At 33.4% G+C, this 15,603-nt stretch overlaps 1 protein-coding gene across 1 annotated transcript; it reads right to left on the bottom strand.

Annotated features, from left to right (window-relative positions):
• Positions 1–8,724: 8,724 nt before the first annotated feature.
• On the bottom strand, positions 8,725–15,039 carry LOC112754674 (COP9 signalosome complex subunit 2). Its single transcript, XM_025802380.3, has 13 exons — positions 14,746–15,039; positions 14,209–14,293; positions 13,449–13,541; positions 12,314–12,392; positions 11,698–11,938; positions 11,528–11,602; positions 11,285–11,419; positions 10,366–10,553; positions 10,067–10,135; positions 9,870–9,960; positions 9,662–9,796; positions 9,228–9,340; positions 8,725–9,131 (listed from the first exon to the last, which is right to left on the bottom strand). The coding sequence occupies exons 2-13, from the start codon at positions 14,216–14,218 to the stop codon at positions 9,044–9,046; spliced, it is 1,317 nt and encodes a 438-aa protein (XP_025658165.1). The 5' UTR covers positions 14,219–14,293; positions 14,746–15,039; the 3' UTR covers positions 8,725–9,043.
• Positions 15,040–15,603: the final 564 nt, after the last annotated feature.

Below are 15,603 nucleotides of genomic sequence, written 5' to 3'. Positions count from 1 at the left end.
ACATCAGTGGTGCATTCAAATTCTAGCCAATATCAAGGACATATTATGAATTATCAGTTCAGGGTACCAGCAGCAGCGGATAACTCTTTGGGTGTATAGTTACAGAATATAGGTGTAAAAGCACTGTTCTTTTGGGTGTATTTTTGTGAATTTTCTTGTGTTTCACATTTTACATATATATACATATATATATTTCACAATATGATGTTTATGTTATAAAATATTGTTTGTTTTTTTTTATTACGGTTTAAGGGTTTAAGGGTTTAGGGTTTTAGGGGTTAGGGTTTTAGGTTTTAGGGTTTAGGGTTTAGGGTTTAATGGTTTTGGGGTTTACGGTTTAGGTTTTAGTGTTTAGGATTTAGTGTTTAGGGTTTAGGTTTTAGTGTTTAGGATTTAGGGTTTAGGATTCAGGGTTTTAGGGATAAAGCATCAGGGGGATAGATGTTTGGGTGTATATTCAACTTTCTTTGGGTGTAAACAATGTGAGGTTATGGGTGTATATTTGGTTTGATATTTTTCTTCATATTATAGTATCTGTAATTTAGACATTTTGAATACAGCAGAGAGAGTTTAATTATTTAAAGAAATTTTACAATAAACTGGATTATAATTGGCAATTTTTTACAGCATGTGTTCAATTTGTTACAAGACTATATAACATTTACATTAATCAGTGTCAATATCCTTAGAATCTATCTGACAATATGGACTCAATAACAATGAGGATGGTTTGGACAGTCTTATTGCATTACTTCCCCTAATGGCTTCAGCTTTGTCTTGATTTATTTCATGGAATAGAATCCGGAAAGCATATTCTACTCTAAAGTGGTCCACCTCGTCCTACAGTTAAAAAGAATATTCTGTTTAATCAACCATGTTAATTGAGTAATGTAATACAGAGTTATTTAGTTTTAAACACATTTACCTGGGTCCAATTGTCCCACTCATACTTCTGCCTTTTAATGTTTTCGGGCTGAAATATCTCAAGCCACTTCATTACGTAGATAGCACAGTCATAGCTGAAAACAAAGAAAATAAATTACAAATTATATATAAGAAAGTTTAATTTTCAGAGTGAAAGATTTATACCTTGTCTTTTGGCCCAAGATGTTAAGGTATGGTGGTTCAATTTTCTTGTCCTTGTCCCTTGTCTTCAGAGGTGCCCCCAGCATATACTTTAATTCGTGAAATTACATATCCCTTAAAACACAAAACAAATCAGTAATACATGAATAATTTCAATAAAGGGATACACCCAAAGGAGCACAAAGTTACACCTTATATTGAACAGAAATACACCCAACTATTAAAATACAGAACACAGAACCAACTTACAATGAATGTATTCAGGGCAGTTCTCTCATCGGATGGAGATTTCATGTGATATGGGTCGACTATATAAAATTTCCGCTTTCTTGTATCAGCCAACCATAACCACCAATGTTGTGAATGGCAAACAGGTGCAAAAATCTGAAATATGTTCAGATTGAACACTGTTTTAGTTTATTTGGCACATAACTAAAAAATGGTAATAAGAAGTTCTAGAAATGAAAACTTACATAACGATGTGATGCTAATTTTTTAAGGTCCAAGAAGGGTATAAACATTGGGTAGTCTTCCACCATGAATGGCTTATTATTTTTAGACTGTAAGAATACCCCTTGTGGATGATTTCCAAGGGCCATGTTCTGCAAAAATTGCGAACCACAAAATAAATACAGAAAATACACCCAAACGAATCCAGAAAATACACCCAAATGAATAAACAACTTACACCTAATTTAACACAAAAAATATACCCAAATGAACACATAAAATACACCCGATTTAAGACAGAAAATACACCCGAATGTATGCAGAAAATACACCCAAAATTCGTTGAAGCAACTCATACCACAATATCAGGGGGAGACAGTATACTTCTTCTTGAAACCTTTTAATCTTTTGCTGGTTTAGGATGAAGCACATGGCAGAGACAATCTAGAAAAAGATGCCGAAATCAATTTTACATCAATCAGGATTGCAGTTAATTTTGGTGATAAAAACATTAATGTTAATGTAATATTACCTCAGCTTCTATATGCGTTTCAGGTGCGAGTGATGCAAGGTGGAGTTTTGACAAAATATATCTATCTTGGGCTTGGAGTGTGCAGACGGTGTCAAACTCATTAGTTAGTCCATTTGCGTATTTCTTCACTCGTATGGCCCAGAGGTAGCATTTCTTTTTCATGTCATAAGTACGTTGATTTGTCCTCGCAGGAGTTTCAAACTTCTCGAAACTCTCTGCGCCACTCTCCTTTGGAATCTGTGGACTTTTTTCTTTTGTTGTCATCCCACCACTTGCAATTTTTTGTACCAGATCCCCTAATTGTTCTAGCAGTTTTGGGATTTCTGGAGTTTTTGCCCTCCCTCCATCTTGCGTTGACGCCCCCTCCTGTGTTGCTGCTTCTTCTTGGCTTGAATCAGTCAAGCCAATGCTGAATGATGGCATCGGATCTGTTTTAGGAACATACGATGCTGTCCGTGCCATCATCATCAGCGCAGCAGTGTCTTCTGGGGCTGGATTACTGCGTGATCATGTATAACGTATTATAAGAATAAGAATATACAAATGATAACCAAACATTGATTTTACTCTAATGAACTTACATTTTAGATGGAGCTGGGGGAAGTGTGGGTGTGCTTTCTTCAAGTTGTTGGGGGGTTCAGGAGTGCTGCACGGTTACATAAAATTAATCATGTTATAAAAAAACTAGTCAGGGATCAATCGTGAAAATATACACCCCAACAGGTGCAATATACACCCAAACTGTAACCAAATACACACCCAAGACTATTTCTTACCCTTTTGTAGTTCCTTCAATTTGTAGCACAGGGGTTGGTTCATTTTCTGTCTCAGGTGTTTCTTCAATTTCCGGCATAATGGTTGTTTGGGACAGTGGTAGACAAACTTGAATCGGAACTCTAAACAAGATGAAAAATAAAAGGTTAACAAAGCCTCCGAAAATAAAAAGGTTATAAGGTTGAAATTTTCTTGAAAAATTCACATTGCAAGCGCTTCAGACTGTGTCTCTTCCCTCACAACCATCATATTCTCTTCAGCCAGCTCACTGGCTGACTCTTCAACCAGACTCAACCTAAAATACACCCTAAGAAAGTCAAAAATACACCCGAAGCATTCAAAAAAAAAAGACAGGCTTTGTTTTTTGAGAACTTACATACTTGCAGTTTTTGCTTTTTTTTTCCTGCCTTTTTTTTCTCGAATAAAACAATAAAGAGTTTTTTTCTAAAAAAAATATATACAAAATTAGAAGTAGAAGGTAATAAAAGAACAGAAGCAACGGTTATTTGAAATAGAAATTACATGCTCTCTGCCGGTTTGTTTGCACTACTTTGGTCTGTGTGTCCTTGAGAGGAAGGATCATCACTTCCCAAGTTTACGTCCGGTATTCTAAACATAATAGATTACATGTTATTCCCAAAAAATACCATACTGTTAAATCAAGATAATAAGATTTTATTAAATAAAGCTTCTTACGTTTCAGATGAGACATAGTGACCTTCCGTGATCGCAGGTCAGCTTCCTTCTCCCTGCGAAACAAGAAACAATTATTAGCAAAGAAAACACCCTAAAATCTGAAATATACACCCCAACAAGACATACCCCTGTGCAGCAGATTTTTCATTATTTTCCCTTAAGAATTCATCTAAATCTTCAGTTCCAATTTCAGATCTGATAGTACATGCATAAAAGAACACGTTAACAAATATAATTTTGATGATAGACGGTGATATAGCTTAGAGAGTACTGTACCCATGATAGGATTGAGCTTGCTCAGGAGATGAATCCTCAACAATGACCTTTTTCTTTTTGGATTGTGTTCTAGGGGAAAAAAACAAGTATGAATCAGAAATACAAAATTAATTTAATCACAAAATACTATCCAAAGAAGTGCTTACTTTTTCTTTATTTTTTGCTTCTCCACTGGTGATGATTCTTCGCTTCTATAAGTTAATAAGAGACACTCTGTTAATACATGAAATCTTGATAATAAACCCAAAGGAAAGGAGTAATAATTTCAGAACATTACTCATCAGTTGATTCAGATTCTGAATCAGAATCCTCCGGAATCTTCTTTCTTTTTTTGGACTCAATTCTGGAAGGCAAACAATCATTATTTAAAAATATACTAAAAGGGATAAAATACACCCAAATGAATGTACAAAATACACCCAAATAAATGCACAAAACACACCAACTTGATAAACAAAATACACCCAACCGGATAAACAAAATACACCCAACTTGATAAACAAAATACACCCAACTGGATAAACAAAATACATCCAAGTATGTTACTTACTTTTTGGCTTTTTGGCTGGGTTATTTTCTTGGTAAATCCTCTGAGTCTTCTTCTGTCTCAGACTCAGAGGTAGAATGGTCACTATCAGTTGTTTCAGTCTCAGATGATGATGTTGAACTTGCCTTCCTTTTTTTTGTTTCTTTTTTTTCTTTTTTCTTTATTTTTTTCATTTTTTCCTTTGTTTCCGCCATCTTTACAATCCCCTGAAATATTAGAAATTTTAGTTTGCAGTATTCAGGTAAATAAAATACACCCAAGATATTTTGTTCACTTACCATATGTTCCTCCATTTCTGCCCTCATTCTTTCGACCAACTGCTCTCTAGTCCAGTTGGCAATCCAGGGTTCTGGAGGACTTTCTGCCCTCTTCTTGTCTTTATTTTTGGATAGATAAAAGTAAACTATCATCAGGGCAAACAAGCAACCGTCAATTGACTTTTTCTTTTTCAGATTGTAATCTGTTATGCCCTTGATGATAAAATTCAAAACATGTGCTCCCCAATTCCGCTCTGTTATTGTGTCCATTTTGAAAATTGGTGCCAGGTGCACAGGTGAGATTTTGTTTATTGTTGTTGGTAACAGGAATGCCATCTGTATATAGAGGATGAAAATCCTCTTGAACATGAGGCGATCCTGTTCATTATCAATGCCAATAGTCATCATCTCATCCGTCAGATTTTTGAGGGTCTTACCCTGAAATCTTCTAAAAATTTGTTTGTCGTCTTCAGAAAGATCCTTATAATTGACTTTCTGAGGAGACAGATCTCATACAAAAATGAAAACAACATAGTATGAAAATCAGTTCAAATACACCCAAGCATCAATTGAAATACACCTGAATATGGTTCATATACACCCATGTTTGTAGCAAGTTACCTGACGCGTTGATGCCAAGCGCAGCCCCTATTGTTTTTTGTCTTACTTTAAAAGAACCGTAGTCAGTTTCAAGTCTGTTTTCTCCTAATTTAAAGGAGTTAGCCAACTCCCTTAATATTTGGTGATGCACCCTTAGCGGCGGGATGTGCATCAGGCCACCAAATCTCAAATCCCTAACAATTTCTTTCTTCTCCTCGCTCATATTTCTGAATTTATCACTCAACAAATGGGTTGCACATTTAAGGTCTTTGGTTTGCTGTAAACAAAGCAAAATTAGAGTCAGAGATATTTCTATTATGAAAAACTGATTTCATCTAAGACATATATTTGTTCTTACATTTTTTCCAGCTTGATTTTTGCCTGCCATTTTTTCTTAAATGAAAAATACACCCATAGATATCAGTAATATACACCCATAGATATCAGTCAGATACACTCATAGATATCAGTCAGATATCACTCAAACATGCATAAATATACAAGGTCAAGCAACATTACAAGGTCAAACAATATACACCTATGGACAAGCAAATATTAGAACAGTTGCAACTGTTGACTATATTACAGTATATCAGTTCAGAAATATACACCCAACAAAGTATGCCATATACTCCCAACAAATTACTCCATATACACCCACCAAATTACGCAATATACTTCCAAAAATCAGTTACAAGAAGAACTAGAACAAGAAGAACAGTTGCACCTAGAACCACTAAGAAGAACAGTAAAACTTAGAAACAAGAAGAACAGTAAAACCTAGAACAAGTAGAACATTAAAAACAGTAAAATGAGACCTAGAACAAGAAGAATAGCAAAACCTAGAAGAACGTAGAAGAACAGTAAAAGCTAGTTCTTCGATTTCGAAATGTGGAAAATATACAAGATGAGTAAAATAGTAACGTACCTTGAGTAATATATATTCGTTTTTTCTGGAGATTGTTGATCGAGAGTTCTATCTTGTGTTGATGGAGAGTTCTAATCTTCGCGACGAGTTCTATCTCTGCAGTTTGCAATGTTGCTCGAAAATGGACGGTTTGTGTTTTCTTCGAAGAAGGAGAAGTGGAAAAGTGCGCCATGACGAACGCTTTTTGCGAAACGCAACCGTTGAGTTGCGCGCGTGTAAATGACGCTCCTTCAAAGTGAGTGAGTGCGCATGTATTTTTGATGGGCTGGGCCAACTTGTAACACTTGTAGGCCGTTTTTGTTTGTATGTGTAGCAGGCCCGCAAAAATAAAATGAAAACGACGAGCATTTCATAAATGAGGATGGGGCGAGAGGGGTACTTGCCCTGCGAGTATCCATTGTCATTCCTATACCCATCTAATTCATTTGGGGGATTGAAATAAGAGAATAACCCGTTGCAAATTTTTTTTTTTAAATCACTGATATTTTGTAAAGAAGAGACTCAAACACCTTGTTTGTTGTCTATAACCTATATTTTATTTGAGTATTGCTATGGTGAAAAAAAAAAGTTTTGGTAAATAATAAAAAAAAAATTAAAATAAAAGAAAGCCTATTAAAAAATTACCATGTGTATGCACATTATATTCTATCTAAATTAAGTAAAAATTTCACTCTTAAACAAATTTTACTCTTTATTAAAGGAATTTTCATTTTATTTTTTCTATTTTCGTTTAGAACTTGGTACGAAAAAGAAAACGTGTATTCTGATCACCACTCTTGAGCCAATTAACGCTGGATTTATCATTGCAATATAGCTTTCTTCCATTTGTAGTTCCTATAGTAATGGTCTCTCTAATTGTATGATGATTTCTAACCATCATTGTTATTTTGACCTTTAAGTTCTTCTATATTTGCTTACAACGCTACTTTTTTTCTTCAATTCTGATTTCATTTCTTTGCCAATCACAATAGTATGTCTGACACGCTTTTGCTTTCGTGTCAATTTATACATGACTGAACAATCAATGTTGAGTTAATATTTAAATTCTTAAAAAAATAACTTATTTTTGAAAAATAAGTTAATATTTTGTTTCGTTTTTTTGGGATTATAAATTTCTGTTTATATAAAGAGTAAACCACTTAAAATGTACCTGAATAATTTTATCGTTGACAAAAATGTACTCAAATTTTGTTATTAACAAAAATATTCTCAAATAATTTAAAAATGCGATAAAAATATCCAACATTAAATACATATTCTCAAAAAATATTTTAGAGATTAAATTTTGATGCGATTTTTTGCAAACATGATTAAAAAAATGAGATATTTTTATGCTTAAAATTTGGTGATTTTTTACTAAGTATATATATATTTTTGTGATTTTTTTGTTAACAACCAATAATACTTTAAAAATAAAAAAAATATTATCAATTTTTTTGCTAAATATTTCTATAAAATTTTGGATCAAATGCATAAGGAGTTTGTCAAATACAAAAGTCATTTGTCACTTATAAAAAAATAATATTCTTTTTAAATATTTTTAGTCAAATTTTTAAATTATTTGAGAGTACTTTTATCAATAACAATTTAGATGCATTTTTGTCAATGACAAAATTATTCACGTGCATTTTTAGTAGTAGCCTCGGATGAATTATGATAGGAGTCAAGTTTTCGATCCAATCCTCTTTTTTTTCTTCAAATCTTGACCACCCATTTTGTATGATTGATTAAAGATATTCAGCGGCTTTTTTTTCTTCAAATCTTGACCACCCATTTTGTATGATTGATTAAAGATATTCAGTGGGCTTGTTATGGACTTCAGCTATTTAAGTTTTTCAAATAGAGCAGGTTAAGATACTTGTCACGGTCTTGGACACACTCCAACGCTATCGTGCCGGCACTCAGATTCACTCAACCTCTTGAGCTAAGACCAAGTCAACCTAACCCTCAATACTTAGCAAGAAAGCTAAGAATACTTCCACCAAAGCTTTCTTTCTCTTGTGTTCTCTTGTATTCTTAGCTTTCTTGCTAAGTATTGAGGGTTAGGCTGACTTGGTCTTAACTCAAGAGGTTGAGTAAGTCCGAGTGCCGGCACGGTAGCGTTGGAGTGTGTCCAAGGCCGTGACATACTGCTGAGCAAAAAAAGAAAAAAAGAAAAATAGAAACACACCCCCACAAACAATAAGGAGAAAGCAGAGGTTTGGTCGTAGTGAAGCTGTGAAGGTTTAATACTTCTTTTTTCGCCAACTGAAAGAATTTTAAAATGCCTTTTTCTTTCTTTCTTTGTCCCCACCCCCCAAAAATTAGTTCAATTTACAATCTGAAATCCTTTTAGCATGCTTGCTTGCTAAGGCAAGGCATCAGTGTTCTTAGTCACGGTGAAACCTAGAAAGGCCATCACTCATCAGGAGGGTATTATGTTTGTGGCCAGTCCAACATTGATGGGAGTTTACCTTCAACAATATTTTAAGCGGCACCAATCTCTTAAAAGATTCACCTCACAAGTAACACAAACGATACGATAAGAATAGTAACTCCTTGTCTCTATCGCTGATTGCCAAAAGAAAGCTATAACAAATCTAAAAAACCATCCACATTTTATTTTCATATAATATATAATTATATATCGACACCGGTTGCAGCATTATACTTTACTAAACGACGAATAAATTGGAACAGCGCTCAGGGAGCATCAAACCCTTCTACACAACCTTGAACACCTTTAAAATTGTTACCAAATAAAGTAAAACATGAATCACAAGTTGCATTTTCACTTTGGTTCCCACTATTTGTAACACTTTCCTAACTCTGCATATTAGAAGCTAAGTTAAATTCACATGACAAAACTGCATGCTGAAGCAACAATACAGATATCCCTTTCCACCACACACCAAGGTCTAACCTCTATTGCTGATTGTTTGATAGAGAGATTTTAGCTGTGTGTTCCATTTGTCTATGGCAGTGTATTTTTTCATTCCTTTCGACCTGAACCGTGTATATTCAATTAATACCATAAAATAGCAGATTATAAACAGAATAAAGTTGAAAAAATTGAAATAATTACAATATATATAAACAGACCTATCAGAACGTTCCAAGAGCCTGTTCACTTGATCAATGTGTCCTTGAATTCTATTATCCAGAATCAGTGACACAAGCAGCTGCTCAACATCATGTTCGGGAACGTTCAGTTCCTGTAAATTAGTGGTTTTATCAAATAAAAAAGAATTACAATTAAGTTGGCCAAACCATACCTTAACCTCTCATAATTCAAGTTAATAAATATGTATTACTTGCATTAAGAGGAAGCAATAAAAAAAATTACAGCAGAACCCTTCACTTAAACCAGTTAACCAACTATGAGGTAATTAATAATAATAATAATAATAATAATAATAATAATAATAATATCTATAAGCTGTCGAGATAAATTTTGGTATTTACTTTCCTTCTTTAGTTCCACTAATTTCTTTAGTTCCTTCTTTAGTTCCACAAGAATTTAGGAGTACAATTACCTGAGATATAAATGGTATCCTTATCCTTGTATATGGTTTGATGAGCTTAAGCAAGACTTGTGTTCTGATATTCTTCAGCAGATCCTCAATGTAATTTCTGATAAATGGATCATCCATGATGGTTCTTCTGTTACTCTGGAAAGCAAAATACCCAGAATCCATTTAGAACCAATAATAGGTGAAGAGAAATGAGACTAACTAAAAGTACCTTCAGTATTTTCTCAAATTCCAATATTTCATTCCGTTGATAGGCTGCTATCAAATTTGTCATTGCCAAAATTTCCGGATCATTCTTGTATCTGCAATACATAATTTATGAGATGTAAAGTCAGAATGGGAAAACAACCAGGACTCAATAGGAATGAAAAATGGGTGGAGCAGACAAATAAAATGCACATCACTTACGGCTTAGCCTCCTGTCCATCAAAAGGATTCACTTCAGACTCCATCAACATGTTGGCAAGAACAAGGTACCTGGTGCATATAATAACAATAACAATACATATTAAAAACAAAGCTAAAATTCTTTACTCAGCAGTCAAGCTGAAATGTATCCGAGGGAAAGATTATGAATTTTAAAAGTAACAATCTCATCCTAAAATTGATGACTCGTGATGAATTTCATTTCATAAACACTGCAATCTATCATTAATCAAATGTTTCGAACTAATAAGTAAAAGTAAAATGAATTCCATGCTGCTTACTTCAAGCATTGGATCCGCCTATGATTCCCAGCTTCATCATAATTCTTAAAAGCTTCAAAGAAGTCAGTAGCTGCTTCTGCCCACTGGCGCTCTGCCATATGCATTTTACCCCCACATTCATGGATTATCCCCATTATTCTTGGATGGGGAATAGCTGACTTAATAGTAAGTGCTTTCTGGTAAAGTTGCTGCATTTAAGACCAGGAGACACTGTTAAACAAACTTTCCTAAAAACTAATGACTAATCAATGAATATAAAATAATTCTGAGGCTGCCAGATTCAAGAGATTCTCAACAGCATTAGGTTAACTACAAGCCAGGTATTGAGATGGTGTTTGGAATTGAAACAACTTTTTTAATACAGGGACCAAAACCACAGTTCACAACATTCACAACAATTGAAAGATATTTAAGCCTATCAAAATTTATTACTAGAGATAGTCCATTAGGTTATGATAGCTCAGTTATCCATGCTCAACCACAATGACACCCCCACAAATACTCACTTTGCTTAAGCATCAGTATCCAGCCACAGGTCACTGCCCATACATCAAATATTTTTTTTTCCCACAGATTACAAGATCTAAATTACTAAAAACAGTTAATTAAAAAGAAAACAGGAAATTGTGAAGAATAACGAAAATGACTATAAAAATTCGAAAACAAGCAAGGTACTGAGATACCAATGTGTTTAAGCAACTCCATCTTTCATCCAGAGAGATACAGTTAGTTCTTATTGAATGAAACTTACATAAATATTAAGTGTTAGAGAATTCGACAATTCGTTCTAAACCAACAAACATTAAGTGAAGTCTGATAGATAATTGAAAGCAAATTCCAGAATAAGCAATAATAAATTGGTGAGGTAGATAGTTAGATGTTAGGTACACAACAGTAATTTTCTAAAACAAATGCTGACCTTGAGTTTTTTGTTGTTCTTGGTCTCTGTGTACATCTGGATTTCTATTGCATAAACCTCCAACAGTTGGGTTCCTTTCTTATGGTCATCTGTGCCATCTTCTCTTTGACAAGATTTGTGAAGTTCCTTCAAGATCTGAAAGGATTCAACAAATCCTTAAATTTTTACTATGAAAAACACTAGACACCAATAGAATCATACAGACACATTCAAATTATGTCGGACAGCAAATTAGACATTTACCTTGCTCATTCGTCCATATTCACCAATATCAAAGAAAATCTTACAAAGCTTCAGGTTTGTCTTAAACCACAATCTCTGCCAATTGAATAATACAAAATTAAACATAAGATTGCATTAATGGGAAATGCAATGACATGAGTTGCAACCAAGATAAAGTCTACAGGATTAACCTCATTCTTTGCTTCTTCAAGGGCTTTCAGAGTTGTCTGGTAGAATTCTTGCAGAAGACCAAAGTTCTGGCTAGCTGAACCTGAGACATAGTCCATAATGCTGTTTATGCATTTTTCACTGTAGTTACGAGTCACTGCAGACTTAATATAAGTCAACATCTCCCTGTAGGCTTCCATCATCTCTTTATACCTCCCAAGTCGATAGTAGAGCTTGACAGTTTGTTTTAGAGCTTTAAATCCCCTGGTAAAATGTAAAATAAATATCACATGAAATACATAATAGTTTCTTCGTACCATCAAAAGATAAACACAAATATCGCAATGCATGATCCAATTCATCAAAGAATACCAAAAAGAAGGGAAAAATCAGTCAACAAATATATTAGCTGTATTTAGTATTTACTGAATGGCCAACTAGAAACAAAACATTAAAGAAAAGAAAGAAAATAAAATGAAATGAAATTTAAAAAAAAAAAAAAGCACAAGCAGGATCAGATCACTGAATTATTAATGATACAAAAAATTGCAACAGAAGATACAAAAGTATATTATCATTTAAGTCCAGTGTCCATATGTTTATTATTATTATGCAGCACTCAGATAATAGGGTTCTTACCATTCAGCCTTTTCTTGTTCCATGCGCACTACCTCAGCAAAACCAGAAAGTGCACCTTCTGGATCAGTTTCAACCAAACCTACATACAAACAGCAGCATCTTAGGAAATTAGTGTGGAGGATGGAATCATCAATTTAGAACCACAAATTATGAGAACCTAGATCTCATGGTGTTGTAAATGAAGATTCCCCCCTTTCAAAATATCTGTCCTTAAAGGCATTTGCACAATGACTAAGAACTCAACAGCAAAGCTTTTCTCCTACTAGTTATGGTTGATTTCACGAATCACACTATTATTACATTGTATCATAAACCATATCTACAGGGAAGCAAATTGAATATAAGCCTTTCTTAATGACTTTATCTACAATTTTTCTAGGTTTTTTATACCTACACTTATCGAGCTACCTTCCATCTAATTTAGTTTTCTTATCAAGGCTTCTACAAGCCTTCTATTCACAAGACGTATTGTAATTATATTACCCTTCCCTAAAATACTCAAAAGTTTAAAATAATATATAAAATTCCACTAATGATCTCCCTCATTGCATTTAGTGCACAAGAGAATGAAAAAGATAATCTTTACACCAACTTATCGTGCTACCAAAGTCTGAAACGCAAACCAAACAATCAGTAAAAATCTAAATGATTTTATTTCTTTAACGGTTTCACCTATAGTTTCTCGCAATATTTTTTATTTTTTAATGGTTTTACCAATAGGTATTGTGTACCATTCATCCAATCTACCCATCTTACTGAGGTTTATAGAATAAGAAACTGGGAAAAAATAATCATGATTAACTTCTATCAACTTGCACAAAAAAGGATAATTAAGATTAAGAAATTAAAAAGAATAAGTTTTCTGGCGTGAAAGATAGTTTGAACCAGAGGGAGTATGAGTTAATCAATATATACCTTTCTTCCAAAAGGATAATTGAATTCAAAACAAGCTAATGAATCAAACTTCTAGTTCCAACAATGATGCCATTGATGAATGATCATAAGAAAGTGCAAAAATACTTTTGAACACCAAGTTAAATTTGAGCAAACTAGTATGTAGCCGAAAAATAAAACTAACCTATCCAAACTCATTACATTGAAAAGAAGTGAATGTAAGCATAGGTGCTATAAATACCTTTCGAATTGTAATATTGATTCTCAATATCAACATCTTGCTCCTCTTGCTCCTCATCAGAGTACTCAAATCCATAGTCCTCCATATCAGCATCTACATTATAAAAACATAATGCAAACACTTAGTGCGTGTAACTAAATCAGAAAAAGTTAATCAACTATTATAATTATATATATTTCAACATTAAAAGCATAGGACATTCAATGTTGTAAAATATGAATACTTCAAAGAAGCATAAGTGGCAAATTTGTAGTGCAAATAACATGAAATTAAATATTTAACAACCCTGTTGAATTGCCATTCCTTCTACAGTTGGGATTTCAAACCATTAGATTTGTGATTAAACCATGCCACAAAGATTCAAAAAGGATTCTTTTTTCTTAAGTCAGCTAGCTTGGGACTAGCTTAACAGGATTAAAAGCATTCACTGGATGCAGATGAAGTTCTAATTAAACAATTATATCACATAAGCAACAGTATTATTATAGTACATAAACAATGATTGTGAAAATCCACATTTGAAAGGCATTACTCAGCTTCACGATTTTTTCATGAATTTTGACATTTGCTGAAACTGGTCAAAACAATAGCATCGTCACAGACACGCTCAAAAACACACATACACATTCAACAATTACAAGAAAGTGCTTCATTGCTTAGTTCAGATAGGGTTTTCAATGCACTAAAATAAAAAATAATAATCCAAGCTTATTAAAATTGAAAAAATAGATTAGAAAAATAAGTAGGAGGAGGTGATTACCGGAAGCCATGTTGTAGGGTACGGATTCGAGTTAGGGTTTTGGTTGGAATCGGTGAGTCAGTGGAACTCTGAGATAAATCAAGAACTGCAAACAATTACATGCAAGGCAGTGAGGCACTTATTACATTGTGTTTAATGAAGATGGATTAGTGAACCTAAATGGCAAGCAAAACAGAAGCAAATTAAGGCTGTTAATTAGTTCATTCTTTCACAAAGTAACAAGGTTTAATCATACACAAGCAAATTAACAATCTATTTGGACAGAACTGATCACAAAGATTAATGAGCTCCAGCTGAATTTAATCAAGCTTAATCACACACTGGATTTTCACCTTATAAAGAAGGAAAACCAGCAGTAATCTAATAAAATAGAAATTTAAAAATTGAAATAATCCATATTCTTAACAGATAAACTCATCAATATTCAACAATCAATTAATTAGAAAACGAGATATCGAGAGAGGCACACAAAAGTAGAAGAGAGCAGACCGGTGGAGAGATCTGATCGGCGGCGAGAGAGAGTACAGAGGAAATTACCGAGATTGGGTGAGCAAAGAGCACAACAGCGACGGAGAGAGGCACATAACACCAGAGAAGAGTAGATCGGCGACAAGGTCACAGGTTGCAGCCTCGGTGGAGAGACATTACATAGCAACAGCGATGGTGGAGAGAGAAGACGTAGCAGCAGCCGCAGTGAAGAGATGGGAGTGATGCCGGAAAAAGGAATGGGCTGCCGTTGTGGTGTTTGACAGAGTGAGAGACTGACGGGGTTCTGCCGGAGAAGATTAGGGATTTTGGAGTAGTGAGTGAATAGAGTGTGGGGTGTTGTACGTATTGGTAAGGGTATTTTGGGATTTTTATCACTAATTTACTAATTTTGAATATTTAATATTTTTGTTAATAATTTAGTGATATTAATATTAAAAAATAAAATTGACAAAATTTAAGAAATTAAATTGAAATAATGTAAAGATAAATCGTAAGTTCAGTCACTAACTCACTATAAACCTTTTTCCTGACCCTTTGTAAAATGAATATTTTAATCAAATTACTTTTCTTTATCAAGAACATTGTTTTTTTACTAACGTTTTATATTTATTAACTTAAAATATAAATAAAAATGGTTCACTTTTTGTAATTATTAGAGAATATACACAATTCATTAATATTTTCTGTATCTAAATTATTTAATTTTGTTATTAATAAAATTATAATTCATTCTATTTTTATTTTACGCTTAGAAATGGTAAAGACTTTGTGTTTTTAAATAGTGGTATTTAGATTAGTGTTTAGGGTATAGAAATTAAGTTTTAAATAAAAATATTTAATTATTTGGGATAATTAGAAATTATAATTAACTAAATTTTAAGGGCAATTTACTCATTTAAATTGTTT

Source organism: Arachis hypogaea, chromosome 16, assembly GCF_003086295.3.
Source record: "Arachis hypogaea cultivar Tifrunner chromosome 16, arahy.Tifrunner.gnm2.J5K5, whole genome shotgun sequence".
In the NCBI taxonomy this organism is placed as follows: Eukaryota; Viridiplantae; Streptophyta; class Magnoliopsida; order Fabales; family Fabaceae; genus Arachis; species Arachis hypogaea.
The sequence above is the reverse complement of the archived record's forward strand: the minus strand, read 5'-3'. Positions and strand labels throughout refer to the sequence as shown.

Bases quoted from the DNA above. Each gene is read 5' to 3' on its own strand.
- LOC112754674 (XM_025802380.3), bottom strand. The intron at 11,420-11,527 runs GTAAATGTCTAA...GAATCCTTTCAG, and splicing joins AATATGGACGAATGAGCAAG to ATCTTGAAGGAACTTCACAA. The intron at 10,554-11,284 runs GTCAGCATTTGT...TCTTAAATGCAG, and splicing joins AGAACAACAAAAAACTCAAG to CAACTTTACCAGAAAGCACT.